Source organism: Mus pahari, chromosome 10, assembly GCF_900095145.1.
Source record: "Mus pahari chromosome 10, PAHARI_EIJ_v1.1, whole genome shotgun sequence".
In the NCBI taxonomy this organism is placed as follows: Eukaryota; Metazoa; Chordata; class Mammalia; order Rodentia; family Muridae; genus Mus; species Mus pahari.
In genome coordinates, this window is record NC_034599.1 from 26,792,662 (window position 1) to 26,818,742 (window position 26,081).

The 26,081-nt window shown below is 45.7% G+C and overlaps 1 protein-coding gene across 1 annotated transcript in view; it reads right to left on the minus strand.

The window, feature by feature from the left end:
• Nucleotides 1–562: 562 nt before the first annotated feature.
• Barx2 (BARX homeobox 2) overlaps nt 563–26,081 on the minus strand; it is a 65,534-nt gene continuing 40,015 nt past the window's right edge. Inside the window, exons 2-4 of the mRNA XM_021207659.1 lie at nt 12,706–13,033; nt 8,194–8,278; nt 563–1,337 (exon numbers count right to left, since the gene is read on the minus strand). Coding sequence (XP_021063318.1) covers nt 1,071–1,337; nt 8,194–8,278; nt 12,706–13,033 — 680 coding nt within the window. The 3' untranslated portion in view covers nt 563–1,070. The remainder of the gene's footprint in view (nt 1,338–8,193; nt 8,279–12,705; nt 13,034–26,081) is intronic.

Below are 26,081 nucleotides of genomic sequence, written 5' to 3' on the forward strand. Positions count from 1 at the left end.
TGCCTCCCAAGTGCTGGGATTAAAGGCGTCCGCCACCACGCCCGGCATAAGTATATTTTTAAAGATACCACAACATTTAAAATTGAAGCCCCCATCTGTGCAGCTGCTAGCTGTGGAGTAGCTTGGTGGGGGCAGCCCAGCTGCTCGTGACCACCGCAGCGCTTTCGTGACTCCCGTACTTAGGCACTCGTGGTGTGGCCCAGCCTTTTGCTTTGTAGAAGGGAAAAGAAAGATCCAGAGAGACTGACTACCTCTCTTTCCATCGGACACTTCTTTAAACAAACCAACAAATGAACAAGCAAACGAGACAATCCTCCTGAAAGATGTATTTTTAATTAAAAAATAAAAGTTATCTTAACATATCTGCATTTGTAGCTTCCAGAATGGCAACTTCACGAAGCAGGGAAGCCAAAGATCATCAGGTCTATTGGCACCTGACCGTCTTATAAAGGTACAAAGGCACACGTGTCTCCAAACAGACAAGCAGGACTCGGAGATGTCCCTCGTAACTCACAACTCCCTCCAACTCCTTTTTTTTTTTCTTTTTTGTTTTTTTCTCTTCTTTTTTGTCTGCCTTTAACAGCTTTCCCCACCCGACCCCACCCTCAAAAAAAAAAAAAAAAGAATTCAATTCTCTTAAAACTACAGAAATAAGCGCCGAGCCAGCAAGGAGTCTGCGCAGGTCTCCCGAGCACTTCCACCTACCTCTCTGCTTTGCTGACCTGTTGCCCAGAGGAGAGCAAGGAAGGAGACGAGCAGCCCTTGCTGCAGGCCAGCGGAGCTGCTGTAGCCAGCCCTGCAGCTATCACCCAAGCCTGGGCAATCAGATCCAAGGCGCTATCTCCCTTACAGAAGGGTATCTGTGCCTAACACAGCCTTGCAAGAAGGTTAAGTCCCACACAAGCGAGTCTTCATCAAATGCTTCCGATGAAAATGACGCTGGGACGAGGGAGACTGGAAGTGCTCCTCTACCCACGTTTCTAGTCTTTAGAGGTCTTCTCTTCCTCATTCTCCTTGCCTCTCTCTTCCCTTCTTCCCAGTCTCCCCCCTTCCCCCCAAAGAAATTTAGTTTAGCTTAATGGTGGGGGTTCAGAGGAAGCTTCTGGTATCTCCTGAGGCTGGTGAATCGGTTCTGCCACCTCCAAGGGGACAAGGCACGCTTTGGGCTCCTGGGTATCACAGGGCTCCTCCTGTCTCTCGGAGGATTCCAGCAGCTCCTGGCTCTGGGCCTGGCTGTTCATCTTCTCTTCAGCTTCAATCTCCTCTGATGTGGGAATGGAGTTCTTCTTAGGGCGCCCCTTAGGTTTTGTGGGTGCTTCCTGTCCACCTTTAAGGACCTATGTGGGGGGAAAAAAGAAGTTATTGAATCCATGAAATCCCTCTACCCTGCTCCTGGTCCACCCTCACACAGCAGTGTATAGTTTCCCTCCGGAGAGCAAAGCCACAAGGTTTGGCCACAAGTATTTTAAGGCTATCCCCCGACTCCCCGCTCCCCCAGTGGCCAGCTTCTTCCATGCTCAATGGATTTTAGTCAGCATCGCATACTTTGGCATTAAATACCCTGATCGTGAACACAGGAAAAGGTCACCTCCTTTGGTAAGGAAAGAAATTAAAGTTCAGATGCTAAGGAGCTAACTATGGACTGACAGATTAAAAGAACAGGATCTCTAGCAAGCAGGAAAACAAACACACGCGTGTGAAATGGAGCCTCGATCATCTTTTCAAGCCAGTCTGATAATTCAAGTTAAAAGCTTTGAAATGCAGACCCCTTTCAAAAAGAAGTGCCCTACAGTAAATTCTCAGCACTCACACAAAAAAAAAAAAAAAAAAAAAAAGGTTGATCTGCAAAATATATTCAGTCACACACCAAATATTTATATAGTTGCCCCCATTTTGTGATCTACACAAGAACCCCCATGAGGCAGGTAGAAATTATTGTTTTCAATATTCATAGTTTACTTAGTAAGGTAGTATACAGTCCTTCCTTTACCCACTCCAGTCCCTGGTTCTGTGTAGTCAACGTTCCAGGCAGCTAGTGTGAAGAGCTTTGGGAAGGCTTGAATTAAATAGAGAGGGGATAGGAGACTTTTTTTTGGGGGGGGGCTACTTTCAGCATTAATTGGATTCATATCTCTGGGGCGTCCTATCTGAGATGAATACACCTCTCTGAAGGAACAGTTTATTTTCCCTCACAGGTTAGTGGTTTTACTTCATGGTTGGCCCACGACTTTTGGACACGGTGAAGTCAGATTATCACGTGGGAGAACGGAACGAGTTGCTGATTTCGTGGGATCGGGAAGCAAAGAGAAACGAAGGAGGAGCTGTGGTCTCAGTGTCCACTCGAGGACACTTCCCAATGACCTAGCTTCCTTCCGCCGGGCTCTACTTCTTAAAGCCTCCAACTTTCCTCCTCCACTGGCAGCATTACAGGCTAGGGATGTCGCCCTCTTCCTGCACATGGACCTTTGGGGCCACTCTAGATCCAAACTAGGCAACATTTCTAACTTATTGCACCTCTTCTCTGTTTGCACAGAAGCTCCTTAAGGACAAATCTCTCCTGACCAAGACCTTTCTATGTAGTTACTAGGTATTTATTGACTCTGCTTCCTTCTTCAAAACCAGAAGAGATCCTCCTTGGGCTGAACCTCAAGAATGAGTGCAGTAACTCATCAAGCCTTAAGTTCTTATTAAAACAGCTTTGAGATATAATTTGCACTCATGTTTCATATATTTAAACTGCCCAATTTAACAATGCTTAGCATAATTGCTAACTTGGGCAGCTATCACTCAGTGCAATTTTGGATCATGTTTCCTCATCGCCAATGGAAACCTTATACCCATTAGCACCAAGTCATCACCCTGCACCTCGGTGATCAGTCGTCTCCTCACATAGGCAGAATCATGATGTGTGGCTTTTGCTTGCTTCACTCAGCACAGTGTCCTTATAGTCCGTCTACGTTGTAGCACATTCAGGAAACAATATTCACCCTATGTCTGTATCAGTTTGCTAACTCCCTCCCTCATCAATGTACAAGAGCCAAGACAACTGTATAGTCTCAATAAGAACCTCTTTCCACCTGCAATTCTTCTTTACTTATTTGAACCCATCCAGACAGCTCAAAGGGAGATATGAGGCGACCTCCAACAAGGTATAGACACTAACAGAAATGGCCTCTGGAGAGAAGACACCTGTGTTCCTTCTTGGGTATGCCAGTATCTGATCTTGATGTCAGTGCTTTTGAAAGTGCCTGACTGTGCCAAGACAGAATCTTCATGTTGAAAGCAGTTCCACTGGGTATGAAAGAGGTTATACAAAAAGGCAGTTGCTCCATGCAGTAATCAAGTTAGAAAAGGGCAGGTCTAAGGAAGCCATCTAATTGGCAAAAGAAAGTCCAGCCCAGCAATTACAGAACACCACCCACACAGCTTGGATCTACCCCACCTGGCTGTTTTCCTACAGCATGAAAAAAAAAAAAAGTCAAAACAATCAGACCATTTTCTAAATGGAATAAAACATTCCAGTGCAAGCAATAATTAGGAGATAACTACCCTCCTGGCTGCTTTCCGCATCGACCTCTGGCCCCCTGCCTCCCAGCACACCTGAGACATGCAATTATCTGGAACCCGCCCTGCGCCAGGCCTGCACACTCACAAGCACCCTGCAGCTCTCTCTGGGGGCTTGCTTCCCCACCGATTCCTAGACACAGGTTGTTTCTTAGTCCAGAGAGACCAGGCACCCCACTGGGCATGAGGTCATGTGCCTCTCTCTCTCTCTCTCTCTCTCTCTCTCTCTCTCTCTCTCTCTCTCTCTCTTTCTCTCACACACACAAAAACACCTAGGATATGGTACTTCATTAGCTACATTGATCAGCAGTCCTCCTCCGGACCCATCATATAGGCATTTGAATTTGGATGAAGATGTCAAGATGGCTCTTCTTGCTTCCTTCCTAAATTATTTAGATGGGGTTCAGGCAGTTATGTCAGAGAGAAGAGGACGACAGTATCGAAGGGTGCATCTTCTTTCTTTCCCCCTTCCAGACAGAAAGTGTTTGCAGGGATCGAGGCGAGCCAGGGGGAGAACTGGACTTAAATGTAAGACTGCAAACGTCTCCAATCTAGCCAGCATTTCTTTCTGCTTAGTGTGCAGGGGCTCATAAAACTCATCACCGACCTTACTGTTCCCTATTCGTCCGCACTCTCCCACCAGCAGCCAGGCTTCTGAACTTGGGGACCATTTGCATCTCTCTCCCCTCTCCCCTCCAGCACAGTTGGGACCACTGAAACGATGATGGTGAGAAAAAAAAAGTCTGGGCTCTCCGGCATGAATCTCTCCCACAGCATTGCCGATCACATTAGCTGTTTGTCCCAGCCTGATGACCTAATGTCCCATTAAGCCTTGAACTGTGTCCCCTTGCCAAATCAGGGGGCCAAGTACTCGGGACTCCTCTCAGCTGAATGAGAACTTGAGGGGGTCCTAGAAGCCTGTAGAGTTCACTTCCACCTTCCTATCATGGCCTCTAAAAGTTTAGATTCTTTGAAAATATGGATTTTGTTGACAGTAAACACTAAAAACCAGGATGGCTAAAATCCCTCGTCAGCATCCCATGTGGCAAGCACTAGCCTAGGCATTTTGTAGGTGTCATCTCGGATAGCACAACTCTGTGAAGTAGGTGTGAGAGTTTACCAAGGAGACACACAGTAACCTGTCCAGGGTCATAACTGGTAACAGTTGCACTGAATTGTTCACTCTCTAGAAACAATGCAAAATCAAGTGGCACCCACATGTGACACTATAGTCTTCCCGCATTCTGGAGTGCGGTTGGGTCCGCTTTCAGAAGAGAACTGAGCGTGAATACTGCAGACCACTGGGGAAAAAAATGAGAGACGTTTCCCGCCCGATACAAATGCTGTGGATCTCCAGAAAAGGAATATGGGATAAGCATCCCATCTAATGTGCAAAATTAAATTTACTCAACCCGCTATAGGTTACACATGCTGACCAGTCAAAACTAGTTAGAGATCCTATCTGGCTTTTGGCAGCTTTGGCCTTGGCAGCCTCCAGAGTAAGTCTGAGAATCAAATGCTAATCTTTTTCCAGTTCCAATTAGGTTACTAGCCTTGAGACATCTTTATTACTCAATTATCTTTTTCTTTCCTTCTCAGTACCTGAAGAGATAGCCTTGAAAGAGTTTTTAGCAGGGAAATATATGAGGCAATCTGGAGCTCAACAATGCCCTGCTGTTCTGAGGGAGTCTGAACTCAACACTCAACTGCATGTCCTGCCTTGTATATGGCTCTCACCCTTCTGAGGTTCCTTCTGCCCCTTCTTTCTGCCTGAAGCTCGTTCCCCACCACTGCTAGACACATTGCCATCCATCCACTGAAACCAGCTTACAGGCACCTCTTCCACAAAGCCCTCCCTCCTCTTCTCTGCTCCCGAGGCAGCATGTCCACCACAGCATGACCATTCTGTGTAACTTAGCTTTCAGGTCTGTCTCAATGACTCAACTGAAAGTATTTTTATGTTTTGTATGTTTTAATTGATATTTTTAATTAGCATATAAAGTGTTAACTTCACTAAATATTTTCAAACATCAATTGTTTGTGATGGCTTTCCTCCCTTCCTCCATCTCTGCCTCCCCTTACACTCCTTGCCTCATCCTTTCTGCCCCTTCAATATCCCCTTCTCCTCTCACAGGCCTTTTAGGTTTTATTACTTGCACCTACCACACAGCCACCACATGGACACACAAGTACCTCAGCTCATCACTTCAACCTGATACGAATTAACTGGTCCATATGCTGTTGCTAACATGAACTAAACTAAAAGCTTGGCTCTCTTCCCTCTGGAAGGGACCTGAATTTGGCTTGCTGAGAAGGTTCTCTGCTGTTAAATCTACTGAGTGACTTCCATTTTGAAGTGTATGGCGGATAACCATCACCAGGTACTCTGCAACTGTGCCAGCAGTAGAGTGGCTGATGAAAAACAGGTGATGTCAGAGCCCAGGGTGCACAGGGTGTCCCACAGAGGGGCGGGGACTGGGTGGTGCTGGCCGAGGGGACAGGTTGTCAGTTCGTTATCCGCATGACTCATGCGAAGATTGCTGATAACCAATTTAAACAATACTCTGCTGCTCGGGAGACATTGATTTCCACAATGGTGATTGGTGAGGAAAGAGGAAGGTGGTGGAACTTAAAAGAAAAAGAACCCAAGGGACGTGCCCCAGATGGGCAGGGAGGGGCACCCAGGGGAATGTGGCCCAGCACCTCTCACTCCCAAACTCGGTTCCTTTAGAGAACAACACCCACCCACCCACCCACCCACCCCCAATTTCCATCATTTGTTTCATATGTGTATAGCCTTACAGAATGTTTAGAATTACTCTCTATTTATCTAACTTTCACTATCCTTCAGCTTTAACTTCTGTCCACAACCATCTTCACTACACTCACCTCTGAACTCTTTGGGGGGTTTATCTCGAACTAGATAACCGAATCATTCTGCCCTTGCTACTTCCTGGGCCCATCTCTCTCCACCTACAGAACAAATCCCACTAGAAGCAGAGGTTACATTTTATTTTTCCTCCCTGCATTGCCCAGGACAGGCTAGGATGGCTAGCGGAGGAGCATCGATGTTTAGTTTGGATGTGAAGTGTGTCTACGGCATCCTCCCTAAGGTAAACCGCTCAGAGGTGGCACTTCGAGAACCTGACTGCACGATGAGAGCTCTGGTGTCACAACGGAGAGGCCACCGGGGAGATGGGAGCCAGTGGAAGGCAGCATGTTTCGAAATGACCTGGCCTGTCCCCAGCCCTGCCATGGGTTCCTGAGATCAGACTTCCTGGGAGGGGAGCTTATCCTGGTGCCCACCACGTTTAAAGACTCCTGTGTTCAAGGACTCAGGCACAGAAACATCTGTCTTTCCTATGACCGTTGCCAGCAGGTACTGAGCTATTGCTAGGAGAACAGAGTTCTTTGGACGAGCCAGAAGGTGGGGTTGAGAAGGCTTATGGGTTTTCCTCTTTGATTTCTAAAGAAACTGGTTAAGAAATGAGGTCAACCAGAGAGGCTAAGCAACAAGGAAGACTTCAGTGGAAGACGTAAGGATCTCCCCCAGGGAAGGAAAAGTAGAGGAGATTTCACGGGGGAGCTACAAATGGGTAGGGTCGGGAACAGGCAGGATCCGATGGGGGAAGGAAGGAGAAAATACCAGGAGAGATGGCTGGAATTGAGGGACATTTCAGGGGTGAAGTGGAAACCTAGCGCAATGGAAATTCTATGGCATCTATGACAGTGACCCTAGCAGAGACTCCTAGTGATGGGGATACAGGATCTGTTCTGCTCATCTATAATTAGGCAAGGCCTCAAGTGGAGGGATTGGGACACCAACCCGGTCACAAAACCTGCAGATTGTCCTGCCTAAAGAGTGTGCTGGGACTGGGAGTCCAGCACAATCCTCATCAAAAAGACCAGAGAGACTTCATCCAGCTACTGATGGGAGCAGATGCAGAGTACCACAGCCAAACATTAGGCAGAGCTTAGGGAGTCCTACAGAGGAGGAAGAAAGATGAGAGGAACCAGAGGGATCAGGGACACCACAAAAACAGGGCCCATAGAATCAACTGACCCAGAATTTGCAGAGAGCTTGTAGGGGTCTGACCTAGGTCCTCAGCATATATATTAAAGATGCATAGCTTGGTGTTCTTGAGGGGACCCTAACAACGGGAGCGAAGACTGCACCTGACTCTTTTGCCTACTTGTGGAACTGTTTTCCTCCTACTGGTTTGCCTTTTTGCCTTGATGTGATGGTATATATACCTGGTCTTACTTTAGCTTTTTTGGTTAATGTCCCTGGGAGGCCTGCTCTTCTCTTAGGAGTGGGATGGGGGTGGGGAGTGGATCTGGGGGAGAGGGGAAATGTACAGGCAAGGGGGAGAGAGGTTGGAGGAGGAGAAGGTGGGGAAACTTTGGTCTGGTTGTAATATATGAGAAAAGATTTAAAAAAGGGTTTTGTTTTGTTTTTTCTTAAATGAGGTCAAGTTCAAACAGCCTCCCTCCACAGCCAGCACCTCGGAAGACCTTCTTGTCTTGAAGCCCAAACTCCCAGAGATCCTTCCTGCCTCCCAACAGCCCCAGACTGGAAATTCTTCCCATTAGAATGGTCCCAGGATTACACTCCTGGCCCTTTCTTACCATCTTCTTCCATTTCATCCTGCGATTCTGATACCAAGTCTTCACTTGCAGCTGAGTGAGCCCCAGAGACTGGGCCAAGTCCAACCTGGAAGGCATGAGACACAAAAGACGGGTGAGGAAGAGGGGAGTGAGCGAGAGAGGTGGGGACATGCTGGCTAGCACCTGGCACTTGCTACTAAATCTCAGACTGCCACCATTAACCCAGGCCATCGCCAAGAGGAAGCATGTCTCCCTTCTGAGAACCTTCTGTGTAGGACTGGAAAACAGCAATAGTGGCCACACGTGAGGACATGGGGAGAGTCCTCATCCCAGATTCATTCTCTCTCTGAAATGAACCTGAACATCCCAGCCTTTGATCTTCACCCCTGTACTCTATAAAATGTATGTTCCCATCTCAAAAACTAGAGACAGGTAAAGCCACACTTCTATGGGAATTCCACTCATCACTCCAGATTCACCTCTGGTATCTGAGCCTCCAAGCTCCCCTAATTCCTTTGACTCAGCAGTCACCCCAATGAACCATGTTGTCATCTGTCTCCAGAGAACATGCTACTTCTGCGTCCCCAGCTCAAGTCCCAGTTTTTCACTTAATTAATGTTCACAAACCTACCTACTCCATTACTAAATCCCCAAGCAGGGCTCAGAAATAGTTTTGCATAGTCACATGTATATGTGCATGCATGTTTGTGTGTGCTGTGTGCAGAAACCCAAGGTTGATGGCAAGTGTCGTCTTCTGTTACATCCTACTTTACTTATTGAGAGAGGGTATCTTGGTGAACCCAGAGTTCTACCATTGTCCTGGGTATCCCCCATTTTTTGCCTGCTAAGTGCTGGGATTACAGGCAGCAGCCACACCTACCCAGTTTTCATGAAGGTTCTGGGGATCTGAACACTCTCGAAGCAAGTGACTCGTGCTAAGTCATCCCTCCAGCCCCAGGAATCTACTGTAGTTGCCCTAAATTATTACAGTGATTGGAATGTGCAGCCATAAAGTGTCCGATGAAGCGTTAAACCCATAGTCCCTCCTGTTTTCTATGCTCACTGTATATCTACTTTTTCTCTGTAGCCGTCTGAAAAGCACTGAGGTCAAAGCCATCTGTCCAGTGAGAAGTAACTCTAGCAACACAGCAACCATTTGCAGAGCATGCCAGCATCCCAGGCACACACTAAGCCCCTACCCAGTGGTATCTTTCCACCACACCAAGCTTGGTAGAATTATTTCCATTTTACAGATAGAAGATTGAAGGCTTAGAGAAAGATTAGAATTTCTCAAGGATATGGCCAAACTCTTCCTGACATTTGCTTTTCTGTTAAATAAAGTCTCTTGGAACACAGACAAGTTTATTTGCTTTCATTGCTCGTGGCTACCTCTGTGCTACGTCAGCAGACGTGAGTAGATGGGGAAAGACTATGCGGTGCAAAGAGCCTGAAATAAACACTCTTCTGGCTCTATTTTTGCTGACTCCTGGATCCTGGAGCAAGAGTGAAATCCGCCCTTGACTGACTTGTACGCCACCTTCTGTGCGAGGGCCCACCTCACGACACTTCTCCACAAAGCCTGAATTGTGGAGGGAAAACAGAGATGCCACAGCCTGAGCGAGGACCCAACACTCCAAGTGGGACACGGAATATTAAGGGGAAGTTAGTCGGGTCTCTATCCTTAGTTCTCGAGGCTGCAGCCAGGGACCTATATGGTTACCTGGGTACCGCCTGGGGGGACATGAGATCTGAGAAAACATGAGCTGCCTGCCTGCAACCTCCCTTGAGCTCCAACCCTGCTCAGTGAAGCAGTTCAGACTTGTACATCAGCTTGAGCCGTGGCCACCAGTGCTTGAAGGTCACCAGGTTTCTGAGAACTGCCGCTTGTAGATCTAGGGCCCACTATTTCTTGCAAGCCTGCACAGGCTCAACCCTAAGCCACAGGCAGTCCAGGTGCGGCAGGCAGTCCAGGTGCGATGCCTCGGCTGCAGCCTTCTCTACCGGAGGAGATCTAGCATTGGCACAAACACTGCCATTGACCCTGGTGTCAGCCAACTCTTGGTGTTTACGTACCCAGCTGCCGGGACTCCCGCTCTCATTGGGGTACATTAATGAAGCCTCTAGACTCTGCCTTCAAAGGACTGTTGAGCCTGTCTTAAAGCTACAGTCACATATATGTGACCATCCCTGTCAAGGGGCTACGGGCAGCTGAGCATTTTATTGGAAGTGAGTAACTGACCGAAGCAATAATCGCCCAATGCCAACAGCATTTAGCTCTTTTCTTTAACAAAGCACTACGCCCTAGGGTGTTCATTCATTATGAACCGAGCAATCCAGGGTGATCCCACAGTTCTGGTCCCAGAGCCATTCTGGGTTCTGGTGGTACTAAGGGTCCCTTCAGACTCCTGCAGGGTTTTCGTGAGCCTGGTTCACCCGAGGCTGTCAGGTGGATTAGTCAGTAGAAGGGTCACAGTTCTACCACAGCATTAGCAAATGCTGTTAGCTCACTTGGGAAAAATGCATCCTTGACTCACTCCAGGCTGCCGCAAAAAATCTCACTGTCATCGGCTCTCTCTCATTACCTGCCACCGTTACAAATTCTCACTTCCCTGCATATTCACTCAAACAGGAGTCGCCTAGGAAACCAGGGAAACAAACACAGAGGAGGAGGAGGGCAGGAGCTGTGGGAGGAGGGAGTGCTCATGGCTTTGGTCACGTAGGGAGGTAGGGAACATGGGAGAGGGCGGACTGGGGCGTCAGTTTCAATGCCAGCCAGATGGAGTCCTCCTCCCTGTGCAAGTGAATCAGTTCTGTGTGGGTCACCTGAGAGATGCCTGGGCAAGTATCAGGAAGCCCCAATAGATTTATTAAGAACTAACCCCCCCCCCCTTTGAAGCCTCTTAGATACACAACAGTACGACTAAGAATGATGGCTGCTCCATCTGGCTACATAAGTCCATGAAACTTAGTTACCTGCAACCTGCAGATCACGTGTATTAATTCCCAACTCACAGGCCTGTCTGCCCAAATGGAACCACAGTGTGAATGTTGGAAGCAAAACTCACTCTGCCTCGTCCATCCCAGCCTGTGTCTAGCCATTCAGCTTCCACAAAGAGCATCTTTGTTCCCTAAGGGCCCACCTCATTCAGGAACCCCGGGACACTCAACTTTTGCCCTTCTTCCTCACCCCAAGGTCGGTTCTTCCCATTCCATTTCCATTTTAGAACATCCCTGCTCTCCTCTCTATTTCCCGCAGCCAACCCTAGGTTCTTTCATGGCTGGCTTCACTTGCCTATAATCCATCAGTTGCAATGCTACTGAAGCTGTGATTCTAAAATGGACCTTATGGGCCAGCGACTGCCTCGGCAGCAAGACCCTGGTCCTCAGTCAGGCATGTAAGGTCCTTCCCACCCCATCCACACCCTAAGTAGCCTTTCAGGGATGTCTCCTCTATACACGATGACCTCTCTTCTGGAAGCCAAGGTCTTCTTAAAGGCTTTCCTGCCACGCTCAGCAATATCTTTCGGTTTCCATGGCAACATGGGGCACCAGCAGGGCACCAGCAGGGCTCTGTTTACTACAGAGTATTCTCTGCCACCCTGTCACCCCACTTTGGAGCACCCAAGAGGCCCTCAGCAAGCAGGTGACTTGCGGAGCACCTAGACAAGGTCTCCCTGAAAGGGAAACTTGGAGATTGTGCTTTCACTTCCTGTTTGTTTCCTAAGCAACTACTAAATAGCTTCAGCCATTCAATTGCAGTTGTTTACTATTCTCTTTCATAGGACTGGGGTCAACCTAGTCGGGACAAAGCACTTAGCAATAATAATAACAATAATACTTTAAAAGATCTGGAAAAGTTTTCCAATAAGTAGACTCATCTCTGAGCTCAGCCACCTCAGAGTAAGATAAAGGAATAGACATATTTTGTGATTAAGACACTAAAGGCAGAGGACCTCTAGAGAAACAAGGGTTACAATCATTCCAAACATGAATTACAAAGGGTTTAAAGAGGAGACTTCCCTCCAGCTTTTAAGTGCTCTCTGCCAAGTGGCTCTGCTTTAATCCTGATCAAATCCACTAAGGTCTCAGAAACCTCCTCACCTAAATCAATCCAGGCTTTTCTGGCCAGAGCCAGGCCACCATACAAGTCAGCCAGGTATTCAAGAGGGCAAGGAAGGGCTAAAATCACAGGTCTAGACCCACTGCGTGTGATGCTCAATGTCTGGGGCTTTAAGAACCAAGCCAGATTCCAGACAGAGAATGAGCTGACTTTGCTTGGTTTTCTGAAGAGGTTTATCAGAACCACAGGCGAGACGGAAGAGAGAGCATCCATTCAGGCACTGTGGACTGATGGGATAGATTCAGGTGGGCTGCCTCTTCTAACACAAAGTTGACAGGACTTCAGCAAGGGAATAACATCTGGACCAGAGTGTAACCCAGCCCTGCACGTGCCCTTTGCGAATCCGCAACCGACAGAGTGCAGAACTCCTCTCCGGGTGGTACCTACAGAGAGCGCTATCTTTTGGGGCTCACCTGTCTGGGGTAGACAAATACTTCTGCTTCTGGAATTTCTTCTCTAGGCCCATGAGCTGCAGCTCCGTGAAGATGGTGCGACTCCTGCGTGGTTTCTTCTGCCTGGGTGTGGGTTGTTCTGTCTCTGACTCGCTGCTGGCTAATGCCTCACCACCAGGGGTCTCAGCAGCAGCAGCAGCAGCAGCAGCAGCAGCAGCCTCTGCAGCGGTGACTGGATGGCGAGGTAACACTGGAGTGATTCCCGAGCCAGTGGGAACCAGGTGGGAGATGACTGTGGGCTGCCGGGTGATCACAGACAGGAGAGGATATGCCCGTAGGGAAGGGGAGCCTGGAAAACAAACAAGAGTCAAGTCACTGCAAGGTATGGAGAGACCAGGGACGAGAAGCCCAAAGGGAAGGCCTGAATGAATGCAGGGCCTCTTGCACATCAGAAGGAGCAGACAAAATCAAGAAAAAGTGACTCAAGATCCTGAACTGCAGGGTGAGCTGGCTACACTAAGCCTAGCTCCAGCTCGGAGGTGTGAGGCCATTTGTACCTCACTTAGCCAAAAGTGGCTTCTTGTAAGTCTCCCCATTTAAGTAACTCCCCTTACCACTGTGAACACCTAAATTCTGGATTCAGTGAGCAGCAGTCAAGAAAGGCTAGGAACATGGACATCTGAATTCCAGTAACAGATCTGTAACATGCAAATTTCCTTCTTATAACTATGAAAAATCACAGATTCAACATCTCTATGCCTTAACTCATAAGGATGTTCAGAGAAGGAGGGATGCTTAATGATTATCCCACTAGACTCCCTCATTTCAGGGAAGCTAGTCCCAGAAAAGTTACATGGCTTGCCTAATACAACATAACCAGGAAAAGCAAAGTGAGGGGACTAAACCACAGTCTTCTGGCTTAACGTCCAGGGCTCTTAGCCCTGGGTCATGAGTCACACATTTACGAGGGAAGGACAAACAGATGTTTAATTCACATAAAAACCTGGCTCAATTATGACGAGTTACCTACCAGAAGCACTGTTTAAAAAGGGTTCTCGGGCTGGGTTGGAGCTTTCTGAAGTTGATTAACAATGTCTGCCTTGGGCAGGTTGTCGGGTGCACCGGGTTCAGGAACATATAAATGGTTTTTACTCTGCTTCTTAGGAAATTCAAAGCAAAAGTGCTTTTGCAGCTAACAATCTAAGTCTATAAGTGCACATTTTAAAAGTCCACTTTCTGTTACTGTTTATAGGTTGAGGTTTAAAGTGTCTCTAAGAGTAGCTAACTTCCCAGAACTCTTCAAATTCTGACATACTGATGCTACACCAAAGTACCTCTCAGCCCACATTTGACAGCTGATGAAACCAGAGAACGCTGGGGGCTGCCCTTTGAACCTCATTGCATGGCCTGCCAGCAGCCACAAAGGCAGAGCTAGCAAGAGCCAACCAACATTCACACTTGTCCTGGGCTGAAACCAACTACATCCTAGAAGCCCCCAGGTGCTGCTTGTGAACCCAGCTCTCGTCTGGCTTGGCATTGCTCTCTGTATTCATTCCTGTGCCTGTGTTCTGGATGCCAGGCCGAGTCATTAAAACAGATAACTGCTCTTCTTCTTTGAGAACACTCTAGCGAGGCCCAGTAGAAACCACAAAGTTGTTAAGAAACAATAAATCACCGAGTGCAACAACTTCCAGGAAACCTAAAGCCAACTCTAACACTTGAGGGTTTGTGTTGTGGATTCATTTTAAGAAAAAAAAAATTAAAATCTGGACTGGTCCAATTGCTCAGGGGTTAAGCACACTTCTGCTCTGTTGCAGGGGGGGGGGGGGCGGGGGGCTGAGTCTGGTTCCCAGCACCTGTCACATCTTCCTGTATACGTTGTTCTAGCAAAGATGGGGGGGGAGGATAGGAACTCATCTACTGTTGCCAGCAATATAAAAAGATTTTTTTTAAAATGGAAGAAAAAGCATTTTACATGCCCATCCATCATCAACATGTGCCAAGTCGCTGACAGAAATTCCAAGATGAGTTCTACCGTCCATGTGCACAGAGATTTGTGTGTCACTACATTCACTGCGGTCTTGTTTACAGTAGTGGAAAGGGGACACAATCCACATGCATATTAACAGGGCAATAAGCTATATCTGCAGCGTGGTCTAGCGATATAATCCGATAAATACATAGATGAATGGATCAACTAACTATCTAAATATATATTAAGTGAGGAAAAACACAGTATGAGACTTGTGTCCTCAGAAAAGCTGTGTGACCATGTTTACAAATGCATTTTATTTTTAGAAATCCAAAAAGCTATCTACCTCACGAATAAAAAATGACAGCCTCTAGGGAAATGCGGAAGTAAAATAGAATAGAAAGGAATCTACTGGTATTGACCTCTGAGAACGGACTGTGGGCCACATGCTCTGGAAGCTGGGGTTACAAGCAAGTTCCACCTTCACTGACCTTCATGTTTCAGTAGAGGAGGCAAGACCTATAGTGACAGGCAGTGGTGAGCTCTCCAGAGAAAGCCAGGGCAAAGAGAGAAGGTGGAGCAGGTGTGGGGAGGCATCTAGGGAAAGGTGGCCTTTCAGAGGATAAGTGAATCTCAGTGTACGAGGCTGGAGAAGACGCGGGGCTGCTGAGTACCTGGAGGCACAGAGCCAGTATGTGAAATCCCTTTCAGGGCAACAAGCTTTGACTCAAAGACTAGTAAATGCCTGAGGTGAGAAGGGCAGAAAAGTTCAGAGAGACCTGCTGGGATCAGGTCGTAACAGAGATGTGATTCAGAATGATGAAAAGCCATCTGTGAGATTCTGCTTGGCAGGGGCAAGATCTAGTTATTAATGATCTTCATGGCCACTGTGGACAACAGCCTCAGAAGCAGGTGGGGAGAGTACAAAACCAGTGAGGAGTAGAGGCCAAATCCCAGGCCCTAGAGACAACATTTGTGGCCATGGTGCTGTCAGATTCTGGGTATATTTCATTGATAAGGTGAAAAGGTCTGATCGACAGTTCCAGAGCAAGGGTGAGAGGGAAAAACCAAGGCTGCTGTGGTAGACAAATAGCTGTTAGACATCTCTGGTGTGTTGAGGTGGCAGCTCGGTATCCTAGTCTGAGGTTCAGAGGAGCAAGAGACTGGAGGAGCTTTGACTCATCCAGTGTATGTGGCATTTTAAGCTATGAGCTGAATGAGGTCACCCAGAGAGTGAGTGGAAGAAAGAAGAGATCCGAGGACTGAGCCTGGGGCATACCGACATGTGAGGTCATGAGGAGGGAGAGATGCCAGCCCCAGACAGCAAGGAAAGGACAAAGAAATGGAAGTCAGCATCCCCGGGAGCTCCAATACCTAAGACAATACTTCTGTGCCCTGTACAGTCTGCCACATGCTTGTGTTATTTTTGTACGTTGGAAAAGGAAGAATTTAGCTAAATGAGCCTTAAGTTCCATTCTCATTCCAAAGTTCTGATTTTTTTTTTAAGTCTTTTTTGAGCTTCTAAAAACGCTGGGCAAAGGAAACTGATGGGTAAGCTATGTTTAGTTTTGTGATATTGTTGGAAAGCAAACTGTGGGTGCTCTCTTAGGTAAACTGTGGGTGCTCTCTCTTAGGTAAAGGGGACTCTTTCCGTCACAGCCAGGGCCTGCAGAACTCTTTCTCTTTGTGCTGGAAGATATCAGAGTTTATATTCTAGGTCAAAACACATTCTTTCCTTCAGAATAAATGTCACTAACTGTGGGGAAATGAGAGGTCTTTATACAAGTGAAAAAGAAAATTGGAGTCTTGTGGGGAAATGAGAGGTCTTTATACAAGTGAAAAAGAAAATTGGAGTCTTAGGTTAATTTTTTTAAAAGAACTATGCTTACTTAAAAGTTTACTTGAAATAGATCATAGATCCCAATATAAACTCATAGAGTCTCATGGCTTTGTTTAGGCTGAGAATTCTTAGTAGCGGCACCAAAAATACAATGCAGTTTTAAAATGGAAAAAAGAAAAAAGAAAGAAAAGATGATCCTTGTCAAGATTAAATCTTTCATATAGAGCATGTCTTTTCATATGTGGAATCTAGATTTATATTTGTGTACATATGGCTGTGTGCATGTGCCTGTGAGAGTGCTCACGTGTGTACTCATGTGCATGGAAGAGACGAAAGGAGAGAGAGGAAAAAAGTGACACAAGAGATCTTAAGGGATTAGGAGATGGATAGTGGGATATAGTGACACAGGGGATGGTGCAAAGGAAATGGGGAGGCGACGGGATGGGGGAGGGGAGGCAATGGGGTTGAGGAAGGGAAGGCAAGAGGAATGGGGAGGGGAGGCAAAGGGAGGGAGAGGGGAGGCAAAGGGAATGGGGATGGGGTGCAAAAGGAATGGGGAGGGGAGGCGAAGAGGGTGAGGGGAGCATAGGAGAGGGAGAGGGGAAGCAAGTGGGTTGAGGGAGGGAAGACAAGGGGGTTGAGGGAGGCAAGAGAGATGGGGGATGGTGTACAAAAGAAATGGGGGATGGGGAGGCAAAGTAGAGGGGGAAGGGAGGCAAAGGGGAGGGGAAGGGGAGACAATGGGGTCAGGGGAGGGCAACGGAGGAGTGAGCAGACAGGGAGTATAATGACATACATGTACAAACATTCCACAGCGTTGTGGGAAAGGGTATACTATAGACTGGTAGGGGGATTCACATATAACAATGGATAAACGATTTCTAGGTAGAGAATACTAAAGATTTCAACTTTAAAATTTATAAAAATGATCCAAAGCAGGCAAGGAGTGTGGTACATATCTATAATCCCAACCCTGGGGAGGTCGAGGCCAGAGGACTGCTACTTAGAGGCCAGTCCGGGCTAGATAGTGACAACTTCTCATACATTTTTTTTAAAGACGAAAAATTGAAATTTTATATATATATATAAAAAAAAACTTCATCAAGACATCATCAAAGGTGATTAAAATAATGGATTCGTCACTGTGAAGATGCAAAATAAGACCTGGGATTCCACCCGTCCAGGGATAGGAATGTCCACAGTGCTTTAGAAGCTGGCAGGGAAGAGGGGGGCCTGGGATCCCTGTGCCTGTCTTCTTTGGAAATAAGGCTGGCAGTTTCTCATAAAGTTAATACACAGACACTGCATGACCCAGCAAAGCAAGTACCTAGCTGTTGATCCAAGAGAGAAGAGCACACAAACCTACAAGCCAACACTTAGGATCGCTTCTCAGTAACTGGAAACAACCCAAGCGCCCCGTAGCTACAGAGGGACAAAGAACGTAGTATTCACGACGAACACTCCACACTCTCAGAAATCAAAAGGCAAGAGTTCTGATGCACACAGCACAGGGGAATCTCAAGTGCACTGCTCTTAGTCAGACGGAAGGCTGCCCGGTGACGTTGCTTTCCTGGTGACGTCGTCGCTTTCCTGACATCCTAGAGGAGACATAACTATGGGTGGAGAAGACACTGCCAGAGAGTGGAGAGAACACAGCTCCAGGGAAATGAGGGGGACTGAGACTGTTCTGAACCCCCAAATCCAACAGTCGTTATGCAGCTTTTCATTTTTATTAAGACTCACACCCTTATATATAACAATGAAATTTTTACTGAATGTAAAGTAAAAAAAAATAATAATAAAAGAAATGGAAAACAGGTTGAGTTTTGGTTTTGATTTTCTTTAGGCCACTTTCACTTCCATATTTTTATATTCTCAGGTATCACGGACCTGTACATAGGGTCCTCCTACCCCAGGCTCTGGGAAATTGAGTCAGGGGCCTAACATGTACTAGGCAAGCTCTCTGTCACTAACTTACAGGCCTATCTCATAATAAGTTTTTGTTTGGGCTGGAGAGATGGCTCAGCTGTTAAACGCTAGGCTGACAACCAAAAATATAAATTTTTGTTGTTGAGTTGGGTTTCTGGTTTGTTTGTTTGTTTGTTTGTTTGTTTGAAGATAGGGCCTCATATATCCCAGGCAAGTGTCAGGCTGTCTGTGTAGCTGAAGATGAACTTCTCATCCTCCTTGCCTCCACCTCCCAAAGGTTGGGATTATGGGAGTGAACCACCCTACCTGGCTGTTATAAGTATCTCAAGCATTTTGTTTTTATTACCAAATGAGCACACATTATTCAAGGCAATTCAGGAGTATATAAGGTAGGAGACACCTCTTCACTGTTTTTTAACACCAAGTCCCTAAGATAAATGCAGAAGTGCTCATGTGCACATACAAACACAATGTGCAGCAAATCTAGTCACTCTGAAAAGCCAGGCTTTTCAGGGAGGTGTCAGGTTTTTTTGGTTTTTTTGTTTGTTTGTTTGTTTTTGCTTTTGTTTTTTTTCTTTGTCTAGGTGCATAACCAACAATTCTAACTCCATAATATGGGCTATTCGATGATAGTTTTAAACGCCAGGTTTTAAGATCTAGTAAATCACCAAAGAGAGAAGTTGGGAATCTTTGTTCATCAGAATTCTGCGAGCCTACAAGGGAATTCCCACCCCCAGCAGCCTGAGACTTACTTCCTAGAAAAGCAGGCAGACTGAGAAAGAAATTACCCTTCCCAAGGTGACCTCTACAGAGGGGTCACACAGAGAATACAAGATGAGGGAGGAAAGAAGAGAAGGCTGTGATGGGATAAGAATTGGGGTACGTGCCTTAGAGGGTTGGCAGTCTGTAACTTTGATGAAAATAGAAGCTATAAAAAGAGTAATTCTGGAAGGGTGTTGACGAAAAGGTGTATTACTCCATGGAAAGTTTGGATAAGATCTTCCCATCCAAGACATTTTTTAAGACAAGGTCTCTTGCTATGTAGCCTACATTAGCTACAAACCTAAGGTCCTCCTGCTTTAGCCTTCCAAGCACTGAGACTACCCATGTCTGACTCAATGACAAGCCAACACGAAATGAAACAAAACAAAACAAAAAACAGATTTCTGTTGTCTTTGACTGTAATTCTACACATACAGTGGGCTACAAAGGGCCCTAGAGGTGGTTGGCTAATAGTTCGTGTACGTCTGCCAGCCTCTGAAGTCTGTTCTACTAGGTAGGTTCCTTACACTTTAACTATTTCTAGACATGGTGGCACACTTCCAGCATTCTGGAAACAGAGGCAGATTGATCTCTATGGGTTCAAGTCCAGTCTAGTCCACATATCAAGTCCTGGGCCAATGAAGACTATAGAAAGAGACAATAAAGCTACTTTAACAACTATGGATCCTTTAAGACATGTTGCTATCAAATAGAACAAGACCCGCCCTTTCTTCTTTTCACAAAACTTCCCCACTGATGTCATTCATTCTTTGTCTAATTGAACTTTATAATCAATTTGTTGGTCTGTTTTAGGAAACAACACACCCCAGCATACACACAAAAACGAAGAAGTAAATACAATGGATACCCTGCTAAAAATTGTACTAACCTCATAGATTAATCTAGGGAAAGAGAGCTCTTCTGATGATCTTACCGATGGTTTAAGAGATTTGTGCACTTTGCTTAATGAAGACTAAACCCAGTGAAGCATTTTAAATGCTCTGTCTATCTATCTATCTATCTATCTATCTATCTATCTATCTATCTATCTATCCTTCCCTCCCCAACTATCTCTCTCGCTTCATTCCTCCTTCCCTCCAACCTTCTGGTGACATTTGTACGGCACATCAGAACCACCACAGTCTCTCGTATGAAGAATCTTAACTGAATATTCTAATGCAAATTCAGTGACAAAAATTACATCCGGCTACCACCTGAGAGCACTTCTACGTTGGGGACATACACAAATGGAAGACAACCACTAAGGTAAATACAGTTGCAGTGAGACTTAGGGACCTGGGTATTTGATGTGTATCTTTAGGGTTAGAAACATGGCTGGGCTAAGAGGTAATATACGTGCATCGAAACCCTGAGTCTCCCAATACGCACAGAAAACAAACAAACTCAAGTCAGCTGCTTCCGTCTTTTCTTATACGCCCTAATTTTCATCAAAATAGCTCTGCTCAGAGCTTCACTTTCACCAACCAGTTGTGTGAACATTTCATATTCCCATCAAAGCACTGAAATGGATTAGTCATATGCCTACAACTTATTTAAAAATAGGGGGTATTTACAAATTAATGCATAATTCTTAGAAATTATCACTAAGAATGTTGACTAAAGACAGCTGCTGAGCCAGCCTGGATCATTCACTTGTACTTGTGAAACTCAGGCAGTTATCTGCCCAGGAGGGAGTGCTGACTGTAATAAACCAGACACCCTATTTAAACAAACACATTTTCAGTTGACAAATGGAGTGTAAGCGTGACCACACTGGGTGCGTTCTCTAATGGTTGTTTTTCTTCAGCTTAAACGGGTTTCACGTAGGATGAATAGCACATTAACTGTGTATCCTATAACTAGAAACACTTCCCTTGACAAATGTTTGGTCTTTCTGAGAATCTGCCCTTGGATTCGAAAACTTGAGTGGTTGTCTCCTGCCACAGAATGTCCCCAGAGTTTGAGGGGATGGGTTAAGCGGAGGAGTCAGAACTCTAGATTCATGGATTCTTGGGTTCAACATGGAGTTGAAAATATTTTTTTTTTTACATTTTATTGATTCTTTGTGAATTCATCCTGATCCCACTCATCTCCCTGTCCCTTCATATCTGCCCCTGCCCTTGTCACCTCCCCTCCCCACAAGAAAACAAAAAATTAAAATAAAAAAGGAACAAATAAACAACAAAAAAAATCTCACTAAGGAAGCTACACGTCTCACAGTGTGTCACACAGTGTGTCACACAGTGTGTCCCCTAGTCCCCAAACAGCTTTACTTGCAAATACTCATTGCAATAGTTCATTGGTCTGCTTCGAGGCCTCTGGCTTCTGCCATGATGTCAATGCTGGATCCTTAAGAGGGCTCCTCTCAGATATCCTGCTGTTGCCCTGCTGTTGTCATGGAGATCCTACAGCTTTGGATCTGTAGGACCAGCACCTTTACGTGCTCCAGCAGTTCATAGATTGAGTTGATGCTGGCTTCAATTATCAAGGAGAAAGTATGCCATTTTATACAGGGAATCTGTTCATCCATGTGTTTGCATAGCCACCAGGGCAGGGTGACCTAGAACCCATGTCCTTGATTACTGAAAGATGTCAGTACTCCGAGATTCCACACTGTACATGCGCTCACATGCCAGGGTCAAGCATGGACACCATCCAGCGTTGCCAATTGCTGTCTCATCTTACCTGCAGCCATGGCTGTAACTTGAACTCTAGGGCAGAAACCTCAGACAACAGTACCTACTCCTACAAATCTCCTGTGGGCTTCTCTTCATTTCTCCAGCGTACCAGTTCCCAAACTGCCTCTCCACACCCACATTTCAGCTGACACAAGCAAGGGCCAAAGGTCAGAATGAGTAAGAATCTCTAAGTTGCTGATTGACTCATTTATGTTCCAGGAATGTGTGACCTATATATGTGTAGAATGCTTCAGAGCAACCCAAGTGGCACACACAAACACAAGGAGACAGATGTATTCAGGCAGCCTGAAAGTGACTTGGTGGGACACCTGGGAAGCAATAGCTGAGTTCCCCTTCTGAGTTCCCTGAAAGGGGGGGGGGCGGTCATATAATCACTCACAACAAATAATTACAACCGGCTTTCATTTCTCTCAACTAGCCAGTAAATTTGGAGGCAAAGGGAGGTGGGGGTTGGGGCTCCCCCTCTGACTCAGAGTGATCTGGAACGGATAGATGCTAAATATTCCTTTTGTTATATCATCATCTATAAAGTCAAATAAATAATAGTTCTTCCCCTGTGTGACTGTAAGAGTTAAATGAATTAAAATATGGGAAGCACCCATGGGTACAAGAAGCACCCGAGTACCAGAAGCACCTATGGGTGCTGAGTTGTTCTTAGCCCCCTTTGTTTCATCGCAGGCTTAAATTTGGCTTGGTGTTAGAGGCCTGTAGTCCCAGCTAGTCAGGAGAGTGAGACAGGAGGATTGCAGGTTCAAGGTCAGACTATTCTGGGAAGTATTAAAACATAGCTGTTAACTGTTGTCATGGTGAGGTGTGGACATAGCTCAGTGGTGGAGCACTTGCTTAGTACACATGAGGTCCTGGGTTCAAACCTCAGTTATCAAAAACAAGAAATGAAGAAGCAGACCTACATACAAACAATGCACACATCCCCATGACCTCTGTGCATTCATCTACAATGCAAAAATCAGCAACCCAGAGTCAGCCAGTTTCTCTTTGCATCACAAAAGACTTCAAAGGCCCTTGCAGGCCATGTTCTGGGACTGACTACAACCACAGAGAAAAAAAAAATCAATGTAAACTGGCCAGAAATTCTCTTAAAACCTCCTAGAGTCCAGAAACATTTGATTTTACCAATCTGTAAGGAAAGAAAAACAGAGCTAGAGATGTAACTCAACAACGAAAATACCTGCTTAGCATGCAAGAAGTCCTGGATTTCATCCCCTGCATATCATACACACACACACACACACACACACACACACACACACACACCGAGAGAGAGAGAGAGAGAGAGAGAGAGAGAGAGAGAGAGAGAGAGCACATGTGCACATGCCTCACATGCATACACATACACTCACACATACACACACACACTCACATGTACATACATCCATTCACATACATACTTGCACACACACAGCACAGATACACACAGAAAGTACACACACACACACACACACAGCATGCACACACACATACACATACTTCATTAATCAGCTTGAACATCTCAACACATAGCCCTTGTCAGGACAACGGGAAAGGAAAGATAAATTTCAGGGCACAACAAACAAAACCAAAGTCAATTTTTATGAAGTTCAGGAAAACAGTTACAGGGTAGTTTAAATTACTTTGTACAGAGTGAACTAAGGATAATCAAGTACTGGATGTAAAGTCCAGTGGCTGTCAACATTGAATGAAGTGACATAAGGAGGAAAAAGACCCCGAGGAGGCTCTGGTTGGCCCTTTAAGGTTCCAACACACTGGGTTTCCTGCAGGGCACAGTGAATGAAATAGGTCATTTCCCAGGTCACAACTTTATGTGGCTAAAGAAGAGAAGCTTTGTTGAGAAGTCAACTCAAAAGCCAACAAAATGTCTTACCTGTTAACTCCCTCATTAAAAGGGGGTGCTGGCATTTAGTGAGGTGAGTGTAGATGAATTTGAAACACGGAAGAAATTTATTTTAAAAGATCCACGTGAAACGGCCATGACGTAGACGCTAGGATAATCATCTACATGGACATAAAGCAAGCAAGCAAACAAAAAAGAAGGTTCATAAAGGTTCCCAACAAAAGGCAGGAGGTGGGGTGGGGAGGAGATGTCAAGGAGTTGTGGGAAACTGAAGGAAGCCAGGGAGGTGAGCGTAGACACAGAGCAACCCCGGGAGGCTGGTTGCATCACCACCAGATTCGTTATGCACACAAGCTCAGTCTTGTCAATTGGACTTGCAATATCACCAGATCTGTAGATACCCACAGAATATCGGGCTGAGCTGAGATCAATCGAGATAGCCAAGAGGAGAGATTCCTGGACCTTTCTAGGCTTCGAAAATGCAGATTGTCCCACCCTACCTTCAACAGCCCTCAGCTCCCTCTGCCAAAAACACCCTGGAAACAGCCTGGTCTTTCTTCTCCCTCCCAGCCGTCCTACAGTCTTCCGTACAGCCAGCCACACCTGCTCCCATCCTCTCCTCACAAGCCAGCATTGACAGAGCGCTGCCCAGAACAGCTGTTGTTTATTACAAAGACAGAATTAAACGCTCCTCCCTTCATGTACCCACACCTTTTGTTCACGTCCTTATTCACCCTTACTTAATTCGAACCTTAAATTACAAGGTAATTTATTTACCCATCTGCTTCTCAGCAACTTGCCAATTTTTTTTTTATCAGAAGACAAGATCAAAAAGGCTATCTTCACAGAACCTGGACCTCCACTGAACATATTTTACCAGAATCAAGAGATTTAGACCAGGGAAAATCATTCTGACCCACTAAGTTCTGTGGCTTTAGATAAATCCTATTTCACAGCTTCTGTTTTCTCTGTTTTAAATGGCGATAACACTTTTCTGCTAGTATGCCATAGGACAGCATTGGATAATAAGCATCAATGAATAATTGATAAATAAAAATCAATGAAGAATTATTCCAAAAAGGTTCTCTCTCTCTTTTTTTTTTTTCAAACACCCATTCAGCAGGCAGACCCAAATGAAGTTCCTATTTCCCAGATGTCTGTATTCACTAAGAAGTAACTCTGGTTTCGAGTGCTCTAGCCACTCTCCCACACCTCCTGTTCACTGGTGTCTAGTTAGGGTCTGGGGTATGCGGAGGCAGCACCTGTATGGTTTCTAGAAGAAAGTCTATAGTTCTGTCAGCATCAAAGCATGCTGGACAAGGACCCAAGCAAACACAGGGGGGACAGGGAGCAGATCTGCCCTCAAGAACTGATCTAATTGAGGTTTGAAAGGTGCAGCTGTCTGAGATGTCATCACAAATAGCAAATCGCTAAGAAGGAACAAGTAGAAATTTAAGTTATGCTCACACTAAAACATAAAACTTTGCCAAATGCCATTAAGAAACTTCAAAGGGGGAAAAAAAACGCACATGCATGGTAGAGAAAACAAGGGAAAGGGTGTTTATGTCTTACTGAAGCATGGTCCAAAGAATGTCACGTGTTGAAATTGGTTCCACAGAGTGAGGGTGAGGGGAAGTACTTTGGGTCATGAAGGCAAAGTCACTAAGTCAGGTTGCTCTCTTGTGTTTGGTAAGAGTCCAAAAAGATAGCTAAGGTCGTAACAGTCCCCTTGGTTGTGACAAGTGGCACTGTGACATTTCCATCTGGATATTTTGATGTCCTGCACCCAGTCCTATGATTTCTGTGGGTAGGGTTCCTCTCAAGTGCCATATTAAAAGTTAAGCAGATACTGTGGTCATGAGACCAAAAAAATAAAAATAAAAATTGAAAAAACACCTCAAGTGTGAGATGAGGGAGAAAAGGAATGGCAGTGTAATGGTAGTATCTTTTTAAAATTTATTTTAATTTTTATTTACATATATGCACACATATGTGGGCGACCACAGCACTCAATGGAAGGTATAGGATCCCCTGCAGCTAGAGTTATGGGAACTTGTGAGCTGTCCCGTGTGCATACTGGGAACTGAACTTGAGTCCTCTGTGTGAATCACAAGCACTCTTAACCATGGAGCCATCTCTCCAGACCCATCTGGCAGGATCTTACTAAAGAGCATGAAATTGTTCCTCTCCCTTTTTCTCTTACTTAAGCAAGGGGCACCCCAACTGTGAGAAATGTGTGTCACATAGCAATACTTCCTCATGTTTGAGGCCTACTCTTGACAGTGTCCATCATGCTAAGACAATAACAATATATTGTTACATCAGCATGAACAGCAATTGTGC